The sequence below is a fragment of the Orbicella franksi genome, chromosome 8 (assembly GCF_964199315.1).
Source record: "Orbicella franksi chromosome 8, jaOrbFran1.1, whole genome shotgun sequence".
NCBI classification, from domain to species: Eukaryota; Metazoa; Cnidaria; class Anthozoa; order Scleractinia; family Merulinidae; genus Orbicella; species Orbicella franksi.
The window spans coordinates 18,780,815-18,801,593 of record NC_138152.1 but is presented as its reverse complement, the minus strand read 5'-3'; the positions used below and the strand labels follow the sequence as shown (position 1 = coordinate 18,801,593).

Below are 20,779 nucleotides of genomic sequence, written 5' to 3'. Positions count from 1 at the left end.
AGGTACCTTGGCGGCCTCGGCTAATTTTTTTATCGCGGCGATTCCTTTCCAATAGCCCCCAGGGCCGTAGTATATCTTTGCAGGTTTGGCGTCCATATTAGTAAGGTGTAAAAAGGTTTAAAGGAACCAGAAGGCCGCGTAGCCCAGAGCGAGAGCACCGGCACCCACGAACGCGAGTTCGCCCTTTTTCTGCTGCTCGCTTGGCTCATAGAAATCTGAGAACTTGGGCTTCTTGGGGGGTGTCATCTGTTCGTCAGGATGCACCTGGTTGTAGAGTTTGAAGGCGTAATCGGTGTTGGTCAAGTTCTGCTTGGCCTGCTCCTTTGTTTGCGCATTAGTCGCGATCCAGTCGAGAAGTTGTGTTCGGTCTCGCATGTATTTGGCGTAAGCAGCTTGATAATCTTCGAGAGCTTTCTCATGGCGCTTCTCTTCTTCAAGCGCAGCTTTGTTGCCTGCGCCAAACGCCCTCGCCAGATAATTGCCGCCGATAAAAGCCGTGGCGTTCAACACAGCTCCGCCAATCATGATCGTGATGCTCACCATGGTGCTATATAGCAGACTCTTCTTTTAAATCATTATTTCAGACGCTGGTGGGAAGGATTTTCTGATCCTCGAGGTACTTTTTGAGCGCAATGCTGCCCGCCATAACGGCGGTGAACTTCACGTAATTCATCGGGCTGCTGCTGGGATCAGAAGTGAAATTCTCTTTCACAGCCTTTTTTGCAGCCCAGCCAATGCCCGCGACTATTAACGTGAGAGTTGCGGCCTCAATGACAGTCTTGACAAGCTTGTTCTCGGACATGGCGAGTTCGATATAAGAAAACAACAAAAGTTTAAAACAAAATTAATCTGTCTTTCCTGCGTCCTTTTTTGCGCACTTGGCACATGCCTCTTCTTCTTCTGCAACCTCGCCGTCAAATGCTGCACTCAAAAGATTGTTTAAGTCGTACAACACATTCAAAATAGCAAAAAAGGTTAAGAAACAGACGAGAAACTTGGGAGCGTCAACTGTGAGCATGTTGATATATTCCACTCGGAAAAGTTTAAAACAAAATTAATCTGCCATTCCCGTGGCTTCTTCTTCTTCTGCTTCTGCTTCTTCTCTTCTTATTATTATTTCTCTTATTCTTCTACTTACTTCTTCTATTTTTCTTTGTCTTTTTCTTTCTTCTGCAGCCTTATCGGCAAACATTTCGTTGGAAAGTTGTGCCACCTTTTTGGCGGCTTTTGCAGTAAATTGGAGCCAAGATACTGCAATTCCGCGAATTGCGACTGAAGAGATGAGAAGATGGGCGATGGTTGGGTCTGACATCGTGATATGCATTACACACAAAAGTTTAAATCATTTTTTTAAATCCTTTTCGCTGTGTCGCACGAGCAGGTTCTGGCTCGACACTCGTGGGCTCAGGCGCGGGCTCCGGCATTTTTAATTTGTTGAACACGGCCTTGGCCATTGCCTTGAGCTCCTCCCGTTTGTAATAAATCCCGAACAGTGAAACGCCTATGCCGCCAATAGCAATCCATTGGTTGATGCTGAGGCCGCTGCTCTTTGGGCTTTCTCCTTCTTTAGTTGGGGCGGGCTCAGGGGGCTCTGTGGCGGCTTTCGCCTTCTTTTCCCCGAGAGCCCTATAAGCCTCGGCATCTTTCTTATGTTGTTCCCATGCCAGCTGTGTTGTTTCAGATGTCGCTTTGCCAGCAGCCACACGCTTAGGATTTTTCACGCGCTGCATGGATGGATTTGTGGTTGTCGCTTCCTGTGTGATATGGCCGGCAGGTGATGTGTGAGTCTCGACCTGAGGCACCATGACGGCAGGCGTGCTCTCGGATTGTTCAGTTGACATTCTGAAGTGAACTGTATTCTAAGCAAATGAAAAAAGTTCAAATGTTTACAATTTGTCAGCAAGCCCTCAGCAGTTGTTAATGAATGGTGACCAGTTATTTTGCAGTTGCTGAGCCGGGTACTTCATCAACGCCCTCAAGCAGATAGCCGTTTTCATCGCGAGAAGGGTGGCTCGGCTCCGGCAATTGTGGACTAAAATCAACAGGTTTAGTGGTGATGAACACCACGTTGGCCGCAGCAAGAAACCGGCCGCACTTCAAAGCAAGGTTGCCGGCCAGATTGGAGAGCTCTTTGTTCAAGATGTAGTCGTTTCTCAGCTCTTTCTGATAAGCGTCAATGTCTTTGATTTTGACGGTCATTCCGACCACTTTGGTTGCAAGAAAAATAAAGCTGTCAATCAGGCTTTCCGTTCTCTTTGAGCTCAGGTATGTCTTGTAGCGTTTGGTGTATTTCTCGACCTCTTTGTCGCTCAGGCGCTTCACCTGCTCGTGGGTTAGCTGCACTCCGATGGCCTCTTTGGCTTTGCCTGTGGACACCAGCTGCTCACGAAGAGAAGGAATGTCAGGTCCGGGCACGGTTCGAACAAGGCCACCTGCGGGACGACTCGACGGCTCGGGCTCAGTTTGAAGAAGGTTCATAACTTCTGCCACCACGGTCTCTTCACCAGCCATTGCGCAAGGCTATATACAGCTTTCATTTTTTTATTCAAATAACTTTACCCCATAGGGGTGGCGAAGCGCAAACACAAGATAAGAGAACTTTCGCTCTTTCAGCTTTGAAACCAGACCTTTGTACTCATCCTGAGAGAGCTCGCCAGCGTAATCATCGAAGATGGCTTTTGTTGTCCTGGCCGAGGGGGTGTAAAAGAGGACGATCGCCGCCACGTTCTCCTGGAAGGAAGATGTTATGCCGGTCAACTTCTGGTTCAGCGCCCAAACGCTGATGCCCATATGTTGGGCAGAAAAGGCGAGATTCACCAGCTCACCTGTACCCCCTTTCACATCTTTGGAGGCCGCGCAGTCGTCGAGGATTATGAGCGTGTTGGTGCCCTCGGAGAGCCATCTCACAAGCTTCAACCACTTTTTCACGTAGTGCTGTTCGCAGACAATCACATCCATTCTTGGATCGTGTTCGCCAAGCCGGTGGTAGGTCTTGTTGTGCGTGAATGTCGGGCAGATGAGCACGATGTAGTCAAACTTTCCGCGGAACAGGCCATAGAGCTGGTCCACCATGGACCTCGATTTGCCTGAATTAGTCGGCCCCACGATGAAAGCGTTGAAGGGTATCTTGCTCGCATCCATGTTGTAGTCAATTCTGCACAGATTCCAGCTGTCTGTCCATAATATTGAACTGGGAGTCGGCGATGACGAATACGTGGCAGTTCACGTTGCCTGAGCCTTCGGCTTTCCTCTCGATTTCCAGCTGGACACCATCGGTACTGTTCACAAGGCGCTTCCCACTTCTGTGCATGTCTTGGTCTGCCATGGTGCGCATATCGACCAGAAGCCCGAAATTATCTCCAGTGTAAAACTTTGTCGCTTCCATGTGCTCGGTTTTAGTTTTTTCCTTCACAAAGAAGTGTTGGGCCTCTGCCCACATGTCCTTGCCTTCAACACCGTTGTTGTAAATCATGTTGGGCGAGCTGTTGATCATGACGCTGACTTTCATCAGATCCGGGAAGAGGTATTTTTCTGAATCTCTGGTGGCATCAGCATACGGCTCTATGAACAGCAGCAGGATGGCTTTTACCGACCTTTTTTGGGTGTCGACTTTGATGTCAAGCCGTGTTTTGGTGTCTTTTTTGAAGATCACTACTTGGGAACACATCACGTGGTCATAGGCGAACTCTTTGCCGCCAGAGTAAACACTGTAAGCCTCATCTCCCGGAGTCTTGCTGCGTATCATTTCGTACTCTAGCTGGATGTTGGTCAACTTGTATTTCAGCTGGGTTCTATCAGTTCCAATGACCACATGTTCAGCTCCAGCAAGGGTTAATTCGAATACGAGGTCGTTGTAAAGGGCCTGGGGGTAGAAAACGCCGTGATCGGTTAGGATCTGATGGTCCAGCCTGATCTGGTACTTGCTCCCGTACACCTCATTCAGCTTGTTTTCAGCGTCGACGCCCGAGGTTTTCTTGTCTCCCGCGCCTGAGCAGATCTTTCATAGGTCCTCGCTCTGAATCCCTTCGAGGATCATGCCGTCTCGCTTTTCCTGCGAAAGAAAAAGGTCATCAAAGATTTTGTAGATGCCGTAGCCGACCATGTCTTGCAGGGTAGTGCCTCCAAACTTCACGTGCATCCTGTCAACGAGCGCCCGCATGACGTTCTTGACAAGGAAGTTGTTGGCGTGCCCTCCAGAAAGGTCGATGTTAAAGACAAGCGCTAGCAAGCCCGGCAGCAGAACCTCGTTCATGTTCAGCTTGGGCACTGAAACATACAGCGTATCGCCGGGTTTGGCTTCAGTGTGGGAAAAGGTGATTCACTTGACCGCACGCTCAGCCTGCATGGTGCATAATGTCTTTTTTGAGTACGTTGGGCGGAGGTTCTCTGGCACTGACATTGTATAATAAACGCCAGCGATAATTTCTGATTTAAAAAATAATAGGCTTGCAATATATCGCTATGTGGGTGTCGGTGGAAGGCGGTGGCGAATTTGGTTACAAAGACCCAGATCTTGACAATCAGCTTGACCACGATGATTCTAATGCCGGACAAGAGGTCAACAGAACCTAACCTTTTCACCCAACCGCGGCATCAACTCCCTACCATGGGGGTGAACACACGGAAATGTCTACTATGCGGCACGAGCAGTCTGGCCTGCCTCACACTTCTTATACCGAGACATCATTTGGGGGAGAAGATAACCCTTTGCTTGGTCCAGATTCAATCGGTGATCTTCAAAAAGAAAGCTATTTGCAGCGAAAACTCAAAAAAGCTGTGGATATGATAAAAGACAAATTCCCGAAAACAAACTTTGAAAAAATCTCAATCAGAAGAGGCACTGCAAAAAATGAGGGAAAAATTCTTGCTATAGGGGGGTTATCAAACCGATTGAGTACAAGATTCTGAAAGATGATGAGTCAGGCTTCATGAAAAGCTCTTTAGACAACTTCAGCGATAAACTTGGACCGAGCCGTAAAGAAATTATAGATAAAGACCGCGACACCATCAGAGAACAACACCAAAGACTGATCGAGGCAGAGACCCGACTACAACAGGTGGAAACACTCACTTTGCAAAGAGAAGAAGAAAAAAAAGAAGTCGAAGCTCTGAGATGAAAAATCAAGAAAACTGATGCCGATATCAAGGCCATTCAGGATGAACAAGGTTCGAATCTTGAAAGTGAAGCAGAGCTGCGTAGGCTGAAACAACTGAAAAAGAACTATCAAACCGATCTCGAAAACAAGAAAAAAGAATTGGATTCGCTTACAAAACAAACAAAAAACAGAGAAAAGGAACAAGCCAAGGTTGACAGACTCAGGGCCAGCCTCGCAGCAAAAGAAAGTGAAACAAACGCCATGGAAGAAAGGCACAACCAAACAAAACCGTTGGACAACCTGAAAGAGCAGGAAAGCGAGCTGCAGCACCAAAACGAGGAAGACCAGGCGATCATCCAAGATCAGAATGCCTTGCCCTCCGAAAAAGAGGCCGCAGATGGCAGAGTGGCAGAAAGAAACGAGGAGCTCGCACGTTTGCAAACTCAGATCACGGAAAGGGAAGGGGGGCGGCCTCTCCTTGAAAGGGTGAAAGAGATCTTCCAAAAATATGGCGTAACCTTGACCACTATTGTTATCGCCACCGGGACCACAATCAGAGCTGTCATTGGGGCCCTTACCAGAGGTTTGAAAGCCACCGGCAAAGCTTTGGGAAATGGCCTCAAAGATGTCGCCGCGAAACTCGGTTCTCTGCTGCCTGGGCTGATTGCCTCGATCATGAGCTTCCTGTTCAGAGCCGCCGGCCAAGTCATCAGGTTTCTGGCTGAGCACACCTGGCTGCTCATTCTTGCCACAGTGGCCTTTTTGTTCGAAAAATATTTTAAGAAGCAGCGTTAACTTACCGCCCAGCCATGAACAGCAAAGCCGATAATCCAACTACACCGACAATTACCGCTGTTTTGTTTATTTCGTGTTGTGACGTTTTATATGTAGCCATGGGCTCTATTTTTTGTGCCGTTGGCCGTGCTTGCTGAGTTTCGGACGGAGCTGGTTTCCTTGATTCGGCTGTTGCGGCTTTGTGTATTGGGTTGGACGGATGGCTGTTGGGTGGGTTAATTTTTGACGGGCCGCCTGCCATTAGTTTGAGCCCAGCTTTTTTTGTCCCCAGGTTTACCTGGTTGTTCACCCCAAGTTTCATCCTGGAGACCGCCTGTTTCAGCTTGTTGTTGTAACCGACCGTGCTTGCAGTGTTTATTATCATTTGCGCAGGCATGAGCCAGGCCATGGGGGCTACAGCGAGATTGAGCCTGACCTTCGCTTGATCCACCGTGAGCTGGTACCTTTGCACACTCTTGGCCAAGTCGGGCTGTCTGATCGCTTCTTCCATCAACACTAGGAACTCGCTTTGGGCTTCTTTCGCCCGGCCACCTGAGCCGAGAATGCTGCTGCGGACGTTGACTTGCGCACCCGGGATGCAGTAAACGAAAGCCTCGATTGACTGGTTGATTCTCGACAACCCTACCTGCATCAAACCATTCGCGGTGTTGGGTGCAAACCAGTCGAACTGCCGATCTCCAAAAACATCAGGCCGTATAAACTCGATAAGGTTCCCCTTAATCAGTTTTCCACCTTCGTCGCTAAACTTGTTCCAATCAGGATACTTATAATCTGTTTTTGTTGGCAATTCCCCCCAAGTCTTAACATACAACACCCCCAAACCACTATTTGCACCCGAAGTAAACCTAAAGTCGCTTGAGGGGTCTATGCCGAACTCGCCACATATCCTTTTGTATGAAGCGACGTCATAGTGATTATTCATTTGGTTGAACGTTGGGTCTCCGGGCAAAGCACTTATGCTCTGAACACCTCCTAGCTGGTACAAAATGCGCCTGACCATGAAATACACGTGGAAGATATAAAAAGCTCTTATCTGCAATTTCGCGAAAAACTCCGCACCCCTGTGTCGCACTGAAAACTGCGAAGTTGAGCTGTTGCGGCCGATATTTCATGTCTGGCCCTCCTAACCAGTGTTTTGATTTGGTTCCACACGTGTGTTTAAGTTTGGTGTCTTTAAATATTTCTCGGAATTTTGTTGTGAAATATTGGTCAAGGATGACGTAGATTTGGATTGCATCATCGAATATTTTTTTCAAGCTTGGCGCTTTGCTGTCAAAAGGTACCGCAGGGATTGGCAGGGAAACTTTTGAACCAAGTTGCGCCAATTGGTACAGAAAACCCCCACCGTCCCCCAAACCAAGCGCTTCTTTCATTTCGGCACTCCAATATTTTCTATCTGAACTGAAGGCGCTTTGAAACGAGTCTTCGGTTTCTTTGAAGAACACCTCCGTGGTCACGTTATTTTTCTCGTCAACGCTTCCTTGCGAAACGAACCGGCTTTTGTCCGCTATGGGGAAGCGGTTTAAAAAGTTTGTCCACACCTTTTTCTTCGCCACCTCTGCTTTTTTTAACACAGGACCATTCCACAAATTCGCCGTATTATTTGAACACAATTTTTTTGTTGAATATAAAAATGGTGGTTCTCACTATTGTCACGCAACAGAATGGAGGGACAATATATTTTGAAAAACCGATACCGAAAGTGCATTTCATGAAACTCGTATCTTCCAGTTTGTACAACAGCTGGGACACTTTGAAAAAAGAAGGTTCGGCCTCCTTGGGAGATAAAAACAAAGATATACCTTTGTCAGTTAGTAAATTACTCCCAGGGCATTATAATTTAGAAAGCATGGCAAAAGAAATAAAAGGTCTGTTTGCAAAATATAAATATGACCTTGTAACAGAAATAAACCAACCTCTTGGCCAGCTTGTAATCAAAAATTTTGGGTGAAAACCAATTGAACTTGATCGCGATTTAGCCAATTTGTTTAATATTAGGCGAAATTTGGGTTTTATGACATTCGTAAAAAGGCTAACCGCTCCAATGACATATTTTATTCATTGTAATTTGATCGACACAGAATGGAATCTGTTCAATGGCAAAAGGTCAGATGTATTAGCCTTGTTTGATGTGAAAGGGAATCCTTATGAAAAGGTGAACTACCAGGGTTCTCTGCAACAGGTTTTGCGAGACTGCTCTACAGACGAGTTCATAAATAGCATCACTATTAGCGTGAAAGATCAAAATGGCGAACTCTTTGATTTCAAGGGCTTTCCGCTTCTTTTTGAATTAGAGTTAAATTAAATTTCTATATATACGCAATGTCTTCAGCAAATCTGTTACCACCAAGTGCGCCGCCTGCTGAGAATGAAAGAAGACTATCCAAGCCTTCCCGAAATGACAAATGCCGAGAATTTCCGGCTAACTGAGATAAGCAGAATTGAAAAAGAAATATCTGCTGAGGTCGAGCATTACAGGCTTGTGTATAAAAAAGCCCGGAAAGCGCTTCACTATTCTGTGGTTGGCGTTGGCGCCATCACGGCAGCTCTGTCTTCTGGGGCTGTCGCAACATCACTCACCGGTGTTGGAATTATTGTCAGCGCACCTGTTGCCGGTATAGGCGCTTTATCTGGTACGGTTTCCACTGGCCTGTCCGTTGTAAACAAGAAGCTTGAACACAAAGTCAATAAGCACTCGACAATCCACTCTCTGGCTATTGCAAAACGTGACTCGATAAACTGCTCTGTCTCACAAGCTCTTAATGATAATCAGGTTTCTGACACGGAGTTTCAACTGATCACACGTGAAATGCAGAAATATCGCCAGCTTAAAGAGACTTTACGCTCGAACTTCGCGCAAATACAAACAAATCCAATCCAGCCAGATATTGAAAAAATAAGAAACCAGGTTCGGGAAGAATATAGAAAAAAACTTGCGGATTAAACAGCAGATTTGAACTAAATTTTGAGCGAAAAAACACAAAACTATCTCTTAGTCTTGTTAAAACAGATGATTGCGTTACACCGCGTTACCCTCACGCGTGACATTGCGTGACTGGGTTACGTTACTGTTACGCGTGACGTTGCGTGACAGGTCACACACAAGGGCAACACCCTGTCGGGGGTGCTCGTTGGCTGTTCTTTGTGCCTAGCCCCAGCTAGGTCTTTTTCGCGCTGCTGACAAGGCGGTTGTCCCGTTTTACCTCCGGACGAGGTTTGAGGTCCCAAGGGACCTCTGAGCACCCCCAGTCACCACTGGGCTGGGGCGGGTTCACCCGGGGTTGTCACCGTGGACGATCTCACCTCATACCCCTGACAAGCGCCTGTATGTGCCGTATTAGGAATCAGAGGTGGCCACCCTCACATCCAAAAGCACCATCATTTGCTCACTGATAAACAGTAAAATTACTCAAGCTATATACATTGATCCAGTCCCGCTCCTATCACTTGTGGTGTTGCTTCTCTGTCCTTCGCAGGTTTTCACACATACGCCTGCACTTTTGGGTGGCGAGATGATGTCATGCTTGAGCTATATTTAGAGGTTGGCTGAATAAATTATATCCCAACAGCAGTTCTGAAGGCCAAAATGATTGTGCTGTTCCACGCTATTTGCTTTATTTTCACGGAACTTTCTATGCCCGTTTGGCAGAAAGAGGTCAGACAGATAACATATCAAGTCGTTGAAGCCATGCGAGAAGCAGAGGAAACTTGAATGGGCTCGATTGAGGCCCTTGTTCAAGAATATTTCATGTTACGAGCGATCGAACGCTGCGATCAAATCTTGCTATTTTCTTGTTTCCTCCCGCTCGCTTCACTTCAGCAGCTTCTGTGGTGAAAAAATAACTTACAGCACATTGACTGAGCGTATTTTTTCAGTAAATTCTGTTCTGGTTCGTCATTTTCGGCCCAAAGAAAAAAATCTTGAGTTGTCCTCCATGTTTTTCAGTACTGCTCGGCCAAGGGTCTGGGGAATATTTGGTTCCAGTCTTTCTGAGAAAAATGTCACGCAACTCGCAAAACTTTTACTTCGAACGAAGGTTAGTCGCCGCCTTTTTCGCTAACGCTCCCTGCCAAAAAGGAACCACTTGTGCCAATTATGACCGTTCCAAGAGCATATTTCTAAAAAATTCTTGTACTCTGGGTCAGCTTCTATTAACTCCATCGGCCGGCTTAGCGATGCTTTATGAAGATTTCCCTCCCTTTGGAAACACGGGAAACAACAACCCTCAAAATAACAGTCCAGATATTCAACGCAAATTACCATTGCCACAATTTGCTGCTTGAATTCGTAGAATGGCAGTTTTGGAATATTCTCTTGTACCTTAGCCCACTCCATTTCCTTTTTTTCCTTAATTTTTATCGCGATGTTCTCCTTGAGATTCATCTCACGGAGCTCTGGAGGGAGGTTTTGAATGGCCTCAGAAAGTCCGCAGCTTTCTTTCCGGCCCCGCATCAGCCACCCGCACTTGTTTGGTGCTCGAGACATCGCAGCTCGGGCGGTATAACAGCGGGCTCGCTTGTTTCCAATTGCCGTGGGGGCAGCCCCCCACCCCTAGTTGTAAGTAGTATATAGGGAGTCACACAAATACTGTTTCAAAGCGGGAGCTGAATTTCGCTTTTCGCAACCCCCAGGTTCAACCGACCCGAGCTTGTGAGGGCCAGACTTGATGGTGGTGGTTGCGAAACGGTGAAATAAGGCTCCCTCGGTGAAATAAGGCTCCCTCTGCAAAACGGTATTTGTGTGACTCCCTATATACTACGAGGTACAACTGCTGCATATATTTCCTTAAAACTGGATTCCTCCATTCAACTCCAGCAATTTGTTTGGATGTTCCGCAACAAAGCATCTTGCTAAGCGACCCTAACTATTCGTGAAGAGTATTCACTTTTGTTCAGCTGGGCCATTTGACACGAGTCCTCGAGCAGGAATCGGCGAAACAGGTCCAACCACCGCAGCAAGGCCACAGGACAATTTTTCTCCTTACAAGGTGTTGACGTGAGCATACTTGGCCATTGATCTACCAATGCTCTATTTGGCAATGTGCTGTTATCTTCTTCAATATCCACAGATGTCACAAGTGCTCTAAAATCCTCTAAGGCAACACGCTTTGTAGCTTGATCTTCGGAGTCGCTGAGCTGGTTTGGGGAAGGTGTTGGGACTGGTAATGGAACAGCAGAACACTTCTTCGACTGGGCAATCTTCTGAATTGAGCTATTCACTTCGTGAAGATTCTTTAAGAGTTCCCTTCATTTCTTCAGTGCAAACAGACAATTTCTAGAAATATACGTGGAATTGATTTCAACTTTACACTCCAAAGACAACAATTCCTCTTGAAATTTAAAAGAATTGCCCCTTAGACCATCAACAAGATTTTTATCCGTATTTTTTATGATGGCTAAGCCACAGAGATCACATAAACTCATTGTCAAAATCTCACATCATATTGTGGTTGCGAACAAAAGTGAAAGATTCTTTAGAGAAGGCTCCAATTGCAAAGCCCGCGAAAATGAAAGCCAATCAAATCTCGCTATTTCAGTGATGTAATGATGTAAGGGAAATAACCAATCACGTCATTTTCCACACATTCCAGAAAAAGTCACATGGTCTTTGAACATGATAATCACAGTAAATCAGAGACGCTCCTTCCCGATTCTTTTTGGAGGGGAGGGGCAGCTGTACACAGGCTATGCACACCCATGGCAAACCGTAACACTTCCCCTAATATGGCTGCTGAGATCAACATTGGACAAACGTCATAAAAGACAACCATGGAGTTGTTAACACAACTGATGCATTTAGTATGGGCTGTTTCAATCTATTTTAGGTTTTTGACAGAGTAAACGATGCATTATCATTCAAGTCCAATCAATACATTAAATTTATCAGGTGAAAATCATGGAAAATGCACCAAAAATGCTTCAATTTTGCAAAAATTTTCTGGGGGGCATACCCCCACACCCCCTAGCAAAATAGGCCCTTTGGCCCCATATCATTGCTACTGGACGAGCACCCACAGAATCCTAGCTAAAACCTTGATTCACTGCATGCCAAGAATGAATTTTGTTAAAAGGGGAAGGAATTAATAAAATTGTTATTTCCTTAGACATCAAACAAGAAATACAATGCAACCCCATCAGTTGGGCAATAGCCGCTTACAAAAGGTGTCTGATACTTGGTTATGTTTCCTCTGAGTATAATTTTGACAGTAAGGCAAAACAACAGTGTGAAATATATAAACATATTTGTTTAAAGCCTGTTCCAGGCAATCAGATTGTGGCGAGTGAAGATTAAGATTGCGACAGTAGAATATCCAGCCCCTGAAAAAAAATAAATTTGTGCAGGGGACTTGACCCCGAAAAAAAAAATCCTGCAGAGGCAGTGGACATGAAAAGAAATTCCTGCAAACTGAAAAAGTCCCACCCCCATCACTTTTCTAATGGTCCATCCCTAACTCGTTCTTCTTGGTTGCATTCAGAAGTCTTTCGCGATAGTGTAGGAGCCAGGCCACAACTTTCTTTAGGTGGGTCCAGGTAGAGCGTTTCTAGAAATATTAACAGTGGACAGCTTTGCTTCCCTAGTGAGGACATGCACACTTTAACCTCCATCTTCACCTCAGGATCTCCCTCGGGGACGTCGTTAAATGCTTCTGTCTGCATTGGCCACGTGTTCAGGCAGCAGATCATTGAGCAACTTGCCTTGGTATTTGACCAAGCAGTCAAAAACAACATGTATTTCCCTGGGCTTGTGCAGCTGGTAAATTCCATGATGCGGTATGTACCATTTCACACTACTGGACTCTTGGAGATCAGCTGGAACCTTGTGGGCATAACCCTTGTCAATAATGTCTGCCATGAAACACTTGTAGTTGCTGTACAAGTACTTGTTACGTTGCAGTTTCCTTTTTAACCAGAAAGTGCGTTGTTCAGCCTGCGGTTTTTTTGTTCGGAACTGGTGCTTCGCAATCTCTCATAGGTAACACCATTTCATAGTCACCATCTCTCAAGAGAACAGTACGGTCCAACTCGTGGAGGAAACAAAACTCTTCTTGTGACCTTTCAGGTTTGTCACTAGTGCTGGATTCACTGAAGCCACTACCATAAAAATCCTTCACCATCTGATGAAATTCTGGGTCGGCCTTGATAAAGAAACTGGTCACATGTGCTCCCTTGTGATAACACCCTAAAGGACCGTTTACCACCCATCCCATACTTGTTCCGGAAGCATAAGGACTACCGTTTCGACTGTGCTTCACTTCCAAAGGATCAAAGATAGTGGGAACATCACAGGCTATGAGAAGACCTATTTTGGCATCAACCGCAGATAGGCATACTCCACACAAGTGTGGCCACTGGTCAATGTCACCCTGTGTGGGTGTGTCCTCCTTTGAAATGGGTATTTCCGGTCTCGTATAAAGTGCTGGAAAGTCGATAAAGACATTTTCATCCAGATCAGAGTTGACAAGATCTTTCACAACAAAACTTTCAATAAGACTCTGTCTTTCTTTTCCAAAGTTGTTAGGGAAATCTGAGTTCATGTACCACTGACCCCTAGCTGTCTCATTGAGGATTCTGTGCAGAATGTAGGGGAACTACTGCTGTTCAAAAAAGTGTGAGTAATCACAGGAGGACCTGTAGCTTTCAACCAAACTTTGACCAGAACAACAGCCATGCCTATTCTCGAGTGGTCTAGATTAACTATTGTGTTATGAATGAGTGTGGACTTCTCTTGTGGCAAGGTACTTGCAGAAGGAATGTTGGATGGTTGAATTCTTCCCGCAGTGTTCGTGTGAAGAATTGTGGGATGTTTCCTGGTACAGTTAGCAACTGTACATGTTTTCCTTTCTGGGTATTCTTTGGCTGCATGATTGGAAGACAAACAACCAAAGTAGAGGTGCTTTCATTTCAAGAATTGAATCCGGTCTGGATATGGGAGGCGTCTAGGGGCCTCACAGGCTTCTAGGGCATGCCCAGAATTGCAGAAGGAACATAAGACATCCTCAGTGGGAGGAGTTGATCCAGAGGGTGGCACATCAGGAGGTGGGCTCTGAATATTGCCTACCTTGCACAGCAAGACCTGTTTTACTTCTACCAGATCTGTTCTGCTTGTCCTTCCATTCATTCTTGGGCTTTGTGTCTTCAGTGATCTTTCCGAATACGGAATTGGCAGTTGCTCTTGCTTCATTGCCCACAAATTCAGCAAGGTCACTGAACGTAACAGACCTCAATTTTCATAACATGATGGACTAAACAGCGCCACTTTTTTGTAAATTAATTATATTGAGTTTTTTTATGGTGTCAGGCTGCTCAAGCTTGGTCAGGTATTTGCTGCATTCCATAGTGTTTTTGCATCTCATGAGGAAAATGGAAAACCTGTCCAGAGAGCCGCTGTCCTCGGCTCTCACTTCAGGCCAGTTTAACGCCTTGGTTTAGTAGGCAGTCCCAATGCGGTAATCATCACCAAATTTCTTTTTCATCAACCGTGTGGCTTCCTGATAGCCTCTTTCAGGTGGAAGGTAATGGCACAATCAAACTAGTTCCTGCACATCACCACTTGTAAACTGCTTAAGGTAGTACAGCCTCTCACTACTAATGGAGGTTTTGGACTCAATGATGTTTTCAAAGGCTCTAACAAAGAGACCATACTCCATAGGATCACCATTGAAGATAGGAACCTGTTGCTGGGTAAGATTGCTTTTCTTCTGTTGCCTGACAAACATTTCCATGATTTTGTGCTGCTGTTGTTGTAGTGCATTTTGGTGGTGGTGCAGCCGTAGCATTACATGAAAAGCCCTCTCACTTGGTGATGATGACGCACCAGAATGTTAAGACTCATCAGCGCATTCTTTCCTGTTAGTTACTAATGAACGCTGATGCCATTCTACTGCTTCGGGATTTAAGGTAGAACAACCAACAGCGATTGTTAATAGACCCTTTGCTCGAACTGGCTTGGTTTCAAGTCCGATAATCGGTGCTTCAACTTTCCTCTCATCCTCCCTGGATTCCAAGCTCATTGCATTCAGCACAAACAAACATGGTGCAGCTTCCGTAATTGAAGGTAAAACTTGTTCTTTAGCCTTAGACTTGGCGAGTTCAGTTTCCAGTGTCAAACATTCCTGTTCTTGCTGCAAACATAACTTTTGTTCCTCTAATGACCGCTGTTTCTCTAGTACAGCCGCCTCTGCTTCCAGCTCTGTGTTACACACTGCTTCCTTTGCTCTTACAAACGCTAAGGATGATGTACCACTCCCGTTTGAACCACTGACTCGAATATCATGATTTCTTGACGAAGTCTTAGATGTGGCCCGAGAACCGATCTGACTCGTTGAATCTTCAGGATTGATCTAAGAGCTCAACCTGAGAAGCTCCTCTGATCTGATCTCTTGAACTCTTTGATAAAAGAGGTTGACACATTAAGACTCTAAATTTAACTGCTCTTGACATCTCGCTATGCTAATTTCATCGTGAAGATTCAACAAATACGCCAGATGAGCTTCTTTAAATGTTTCAACAGCAGCCAGAAAGCCAGGCAACTTTTCCTTTACAAGCTGAATGTTTTCCTTGTTTGACAACAGTGCATCGATTTCATTTCTCCTAGCGCTAACTGTGGAAAGATGGCCCAATCTTTCATTCTTGGGTTGGCAAAGTTTTTCGAAGAAAACGCCTTCTTGATCCAGTTGTTTACTTGGCATCCTATGGCAACCCCCATTAAGATCGCCAGAATCTCTGGCTTCATCACTTCCAGCATCCGTTGTGTCCTCATACAAACTCTACAATTTCAAACTATGTTACTGCCAAAAGACAAATCCTTCCTCTGCCACATACAGCAACTGATTTCAAACACCTAAACGAGAAGAGCTTTGAACTAAGAAACAACAAAAAATACTAATTGATGGATTTGATTTTCACCTTGCTTGTTCTCTTTTGCCTACTTTGGATAAATTATGTGCCTCCTGCAGACAATACATGTCCAGCTTTTTTGCTGAAGCCAATGAAAGACATCTTTCCTTTTCTTTTCATCTGCTAAACCTATGTTGAAGGAAAGGGGCCTTCTGTAAATACTTAAATTTTGCCTCCTTTTGTTGCTGAAAGGGTAACTCCCTTTTCTTCTTGAGTAAGCAGCCTCTAAGTTTGGAAAGCTCTGGTGGCAGATCAACCATAACTCCATAACCTGACCCCTTTGGGAACTTCTTGGCTAGATTGAGAATACAATTCCATTGTTGTAGGTCAACAAATGTGACAATTATCAACTCCTTGGTCGCATAGCAGCTTCCTCCAATTCTGTGTCAGGCTGCGATATCGATATTTTTCACTTCACTAGGATCTATCTTGAGTGTAGTGTTGAAGAATTTATGAACTTTTTCCTTGTAAGATCAGAAATTTCTCCAACTTATTTCTCCAGTAATACCATGGATGAAGAGATTCCATTTCCTTCCCCACAGATTGAGGGCAAGAATGTAGTCACAAGTGGCCTTGTTGTTCTTTTCAGCCTCTTCTATAATTCCGGGTATCGTACTTTTTTTTGTCTCCAACTGCTCATTTTTGAAGTGTAACACCACCTTCTCCAATTCCACAATTTGGTCGCTTGTTTCCTTGAGTTTCTCACGAAACTGGAAGAATTCTGTGGCTATATTCGCATGAAGAGTTGCGAAACATTTGAAGATGTCCTTTACGTCTTTGACCTTGTTGAGTTCTTCAAGCCACAGGCATCCCAAGCTCATGTCTTGAGAAAGGTAAAAAATAAATATTTGTTCATGAAAGCGTCACATGCGCGTTGTGTGAGTCATGGATGGAAAGAACCCTCTGGCTGATGAGTCTGAACTGACATGGTGTTAGGTTATGTGAGGAACCATTGAGATTGTAAGAGATTGTATGGGGAATGAAATACGGTCGATTTAGAATGCTAAATATTACGAAAAATGAACATTTTCACATAAGATTAATAAAACTTACTCATTTCTTGTGTCTATTGTGATTTTTGGTAATGTCTGCTATTTTGGGCTTTCTTTGCCATCACAGTTTATCCCTTTCATAAGACGAAGTCAAGGCTACACACTTCAATTTCGACTGTTGTCCAAATGGAGGTGGTTTGTGCCCAGAAAATCCATCTGATCTGCAATTTTTTCAAAGTTTAAAATGTAAGGTCATTGCACCCTGGCAATTACCTGATTGCCAAAAATCTCCTCGCATTACGCTGAAAACGAGCATTTTCTAGCAGCATTTCCAAGTCCGTGTCACCCAACACCTTGTGATATCTATTCTGGACATGGCCGCGGAAAAGGATTGGGTCCAAGGTCAATTTCAACTCTATTAAGGGTGTCAATTTATATACAATATTTACCCCCATCCCATAAATTGACCATACCACTCTTTGTAGACTTAAAATTGACCTTCGACCCAAGCCTCTTCCGTGGCTGCATCCAGAATAGACATCACAAGGTGTTGTGTGGAGACACGGACTTGGAAATGCTGCTAGAAAATGCTTGCATAACCTAACACTGTGTCAGTTCAGACTCTCCAGGGTTCTTTCCACCCGTGACTCACACAGCGCATGCGTGCCGCTTTCATGAATAAATATTTATTTTTCGCCTTTCTTGAGACTTGAGACCGCTGTGTTCGAGCCTACACTTGCCTGAAGGTGTTTCTGTCATTTTCGTTGAAAAGCAACCAATTTTCTTTCGGTCCCTCTACCTGACCAAAATGCTTTTACAATGTTTTTCTCAAATTATGTGGTGAAATACGTATGGTCCAGCCAGAACTAAGAGGGGCTCTAAAATCTACATCTATCCACCATCGTTGACCGCTGACCTCCCCCTGCAACGTTGTTTATTAATATCCTTTTCACTACCACACATGAAGTTCTGGGACAAAAGGTGTTGCAAATCACACCAAAGTATGGAAAATAATATCACCACTGTTTTTACAGGTATGTGAAGGACAAAGTTAATAAAGTTTTGCTTTACTTCCATATCATGGACATTTCTTGCCTTTGATTAATGCCAAGGCTCACAAAGAGTAGGTTTGATTTCCGCTGCTCTGGTCTGGTCGCATTCCTCACCAAGAAGAGTGAGAGTAGTGCAGGCTTTTTTCCTGAACAGTGGTTGGTATAGTAATCAAACCTACATTATGAGAAACTCAACTTTGGCCATTGATCTGTACAATAGCTGTTTACCAGCAATCAAGAGCCTTCTGGTGGAAAGCACAGGAAGATGTTTTCTACTTTGTAGAAGGAAACCTGCATTAGGGGTCATTCTCAAAAACAAAAGTCGCCACTCTGGGTAGACAACCGGACATATTTGAGCCATTGTGTCATAATCTGTTGAAGAATCCGCATTGAGAGTTAGGCTGGAAGAGAAATGACACTGTTCAATGTGAGACGTAAGGATACCCACTTTGAGTTTCTGCCCATGTTTTCATTATTGATCTCAAGATTGCATTGATACTTCTTGCCTTTGCACTATGTTGTCACCAGCAGAGCACATTGGCCTTCAGGAAGAGTTTTGAAATTATGCCCAGATGAAATGGACCACTTATATCTTGGTTTCAAAAACATTTTAAGACCTGTTTCAGAATGTCTATCTCTGGAATCTCAATATGAGCAAAAGGCTAATTGTAGAGTTTTTTAACTATGGTAAAGATAGAGTATGATGAGTTAAGTGTATGTAAAGTGAAATAGAAATGGGTTACTGAGCACTTTGTATATACAGTTGTCCAGGGACTTATCCATACTTGTGAACTGCCATGTGGTACTGTGGGGGTGTAAGGGGGGGGGGGGGGTAGAGCACTTGTTTGTACTTGGTCATTCTAACTTTATGTTGTAATATGTGTTACTTGTATTTAGGATGGAAGAGTTGTGAAAGTGTTCCCAAACTTGTGGATGAGTACTTAGCTGGCAAGTTAAAAGTAGATGAATTTATTACTCACTCATTTCCACTGGACAAAATCAATGAAGCTTTTGAGCTAATGCATGCAGGAAAAAGGTTGGTAAACAAATTTTGTGTCAAGTTGTTTTCTTTTTTTTTTAATCTTGAAATTAGATCATCTTTTCATATGTATACATCGCAAAATAATCTTATAGCCAAAAGCCAGTCGGGAGTGCGAAAAATTAAATGTATTCCTTCGTGTACAGGTCTTTTTGGACCTTTTAATGTCAATGTTATTCTTTTTGTTTTATTTTATGCAAGTACATTTAATTTTTCTCTTGGTTTATGCTACACACACGTTTTTCAAATGCTATCAAACAATCAAACATATCTAGAATGTAAATCAGATGGTTTTTTATATCAGCATACAAAATCAAACTCCAAAATGCAAATTTCAACAGTCTAATCTGACAGAAACTGTGAAAACTGTCGAACCATATGAGCCGTTTGTTGGTCCTCTGGGATCTGTGGCAACACCCTTTGCTTAAATTCTTAATGACTCATCTTTGTGATATCAAAAGCCTGTCAGTAAATGTCAGGGGACTAAACAAATTGCTAAAACGTCACACCATGTTTAGGTGGTTGCATCATCAAAACAGCTCCTTTATCTTCTTGCAAGAAACTTACAGTTCAAAAGAATGCAAAAACGCCTGGCGAGCAGAATGGGGTGGCGATATTGTCTTTAATCACGGTAAAAATCATAGCAAAGGGACCATGATTCTCTTTCATCCAAAATTAAATTTCAAGATTGAAAAACAAATTACCAACAAAAACAGTAGATACATAATTTTAGACTGGATTTTTTCAGATACATGACTTGTACTTGTAAACATTTACACACCAAATGATGTCCATCAACAAGTCTTCTTTTTTAAAGAACTACAACATCAACTTAAAGACTATGCAGAAGAAATAATAATCATAGATGGGGACTTTAATTGTACATTGACTGACATAGATAAGAAGGGTGGCAATCCTTTCTCCCGGAAAATACCATTAATTCAAGAAATTAATAAATGATGTAATACCGGTATGTATGAACTAACTGACATCTGGAGGTAATGAAACCCAAAAGAAGAGAAGTTTACATGGCAAAATAAGTCTTTAAATTACAATGTCATCTTGGTTATTTTCTTATTTCCAGACAGCTAATGAACCTGACCAACAAATGCACAATCACTTTCGCTCCTGAAACGGACCACTCTGCTATTTTTATTCACTTTAAAAGTGAAGAACTCAAACAAAAAAAGGTCCAGGTTTTTGGAAATTTAATCAGTCACTCCTTCATGATGAAAATTACGTGTCATTGTTGCATGTAGAACTCAAAAATTTCAAGCAAAAGTGCATTGATGTCGAAGATTTAAATCTGTAATGGGATCTGATTAAAATGGAGATTAGAGGTTTTACTGTGAAATATTCCAAAAACAAATCTAGAGAAAGAAAATCCACTGAAACTATTCTCCAGAACCGCATTAATGATCTGTTTAAAAGAGCTGAAGCAGAACCAAATAACAAATATATAATTTGTGAAATTCAAAACAGCAGACTACGCCTAAAGAGGATTATGCAATACAAGACAAAAGGTGCAATTCTAAGAAATAAGGTGAGGTGGTATGAAGACGGCGAACGCAACATCCGTTACTTCTATAGCCTTGAGAAAAGAAATTATGAAAAAAAGGCAATTGAAAAATTAAAATGCTGAAACAGCACCATCACAAACAATCGATTCGAGATTCTGCGAGAGCAAATGGAATATTATAAAGCTCTTTACACTTCGGCCACACATCCTGAAAATTCAAACGATGCAGGCTCCGCTTTCTTCGAAAACATTACCCCTCTAGAGAATATGGATCAGCAAATGTGTCAAGGGAAGGTCTCCACTGAAGAATGCCTAAAAGCCTAAATGATTTGCAAAACGAAAAATCGCCGGGAACAGATGGATTACCTGCAGAGTTTTATAAATTTTTT

At 43.7% G+C, this 20,779-nt stretch overlaps 2 protein-coding genes and 2 pseudogenes across 4 annotated transcripts in view; 2 read left to right on the top strand and 2 right to left on the bottom strand.

The window, feature by feature from the left end:
* The window catches only part of LOC145495224 (inositol polyphosphate multikinase-like), a 341,608-nt gene that overhangs the window by 254,076 nt on the left and 66,753 nt on the right, over positions 1-20,779 (top strand). The gene's annotated exons all lie outside the window — the stretch shown is intronic.
* Positions 1-20,779, top strand: part of LOC145495209 (alcohol dehydrogenase class-3-like) — a 134,829-nt gene that overhangs the window by 96,378 nt on the left and 17,672 nt on the right. For 2 of the 3 annotated variants that reach the window (XM_081474794.1, XM_081474795.1), the window contains one exon: positions 18,730-18,868. In XM_081474794.1, the coding sequence (XP_081330920.1) occupies positions 18,730-18,868 (139 nt within the window). Of the gene's footprint in view, positions 1-18,729; positions 18,869-20,779 lie in introns of those variants that run through there. The other variant, XR_014050383.1, reaches the window with a different exon arrangement.
* LOC145495715 (uncharacterized) lies at positions 5,890-10,377 on the bottom strand (annotated as a pseudogene).
* Positions 14,899-16,609, bottom strand: LOC145495714 (uncharacterized; annotated as a pseudogene).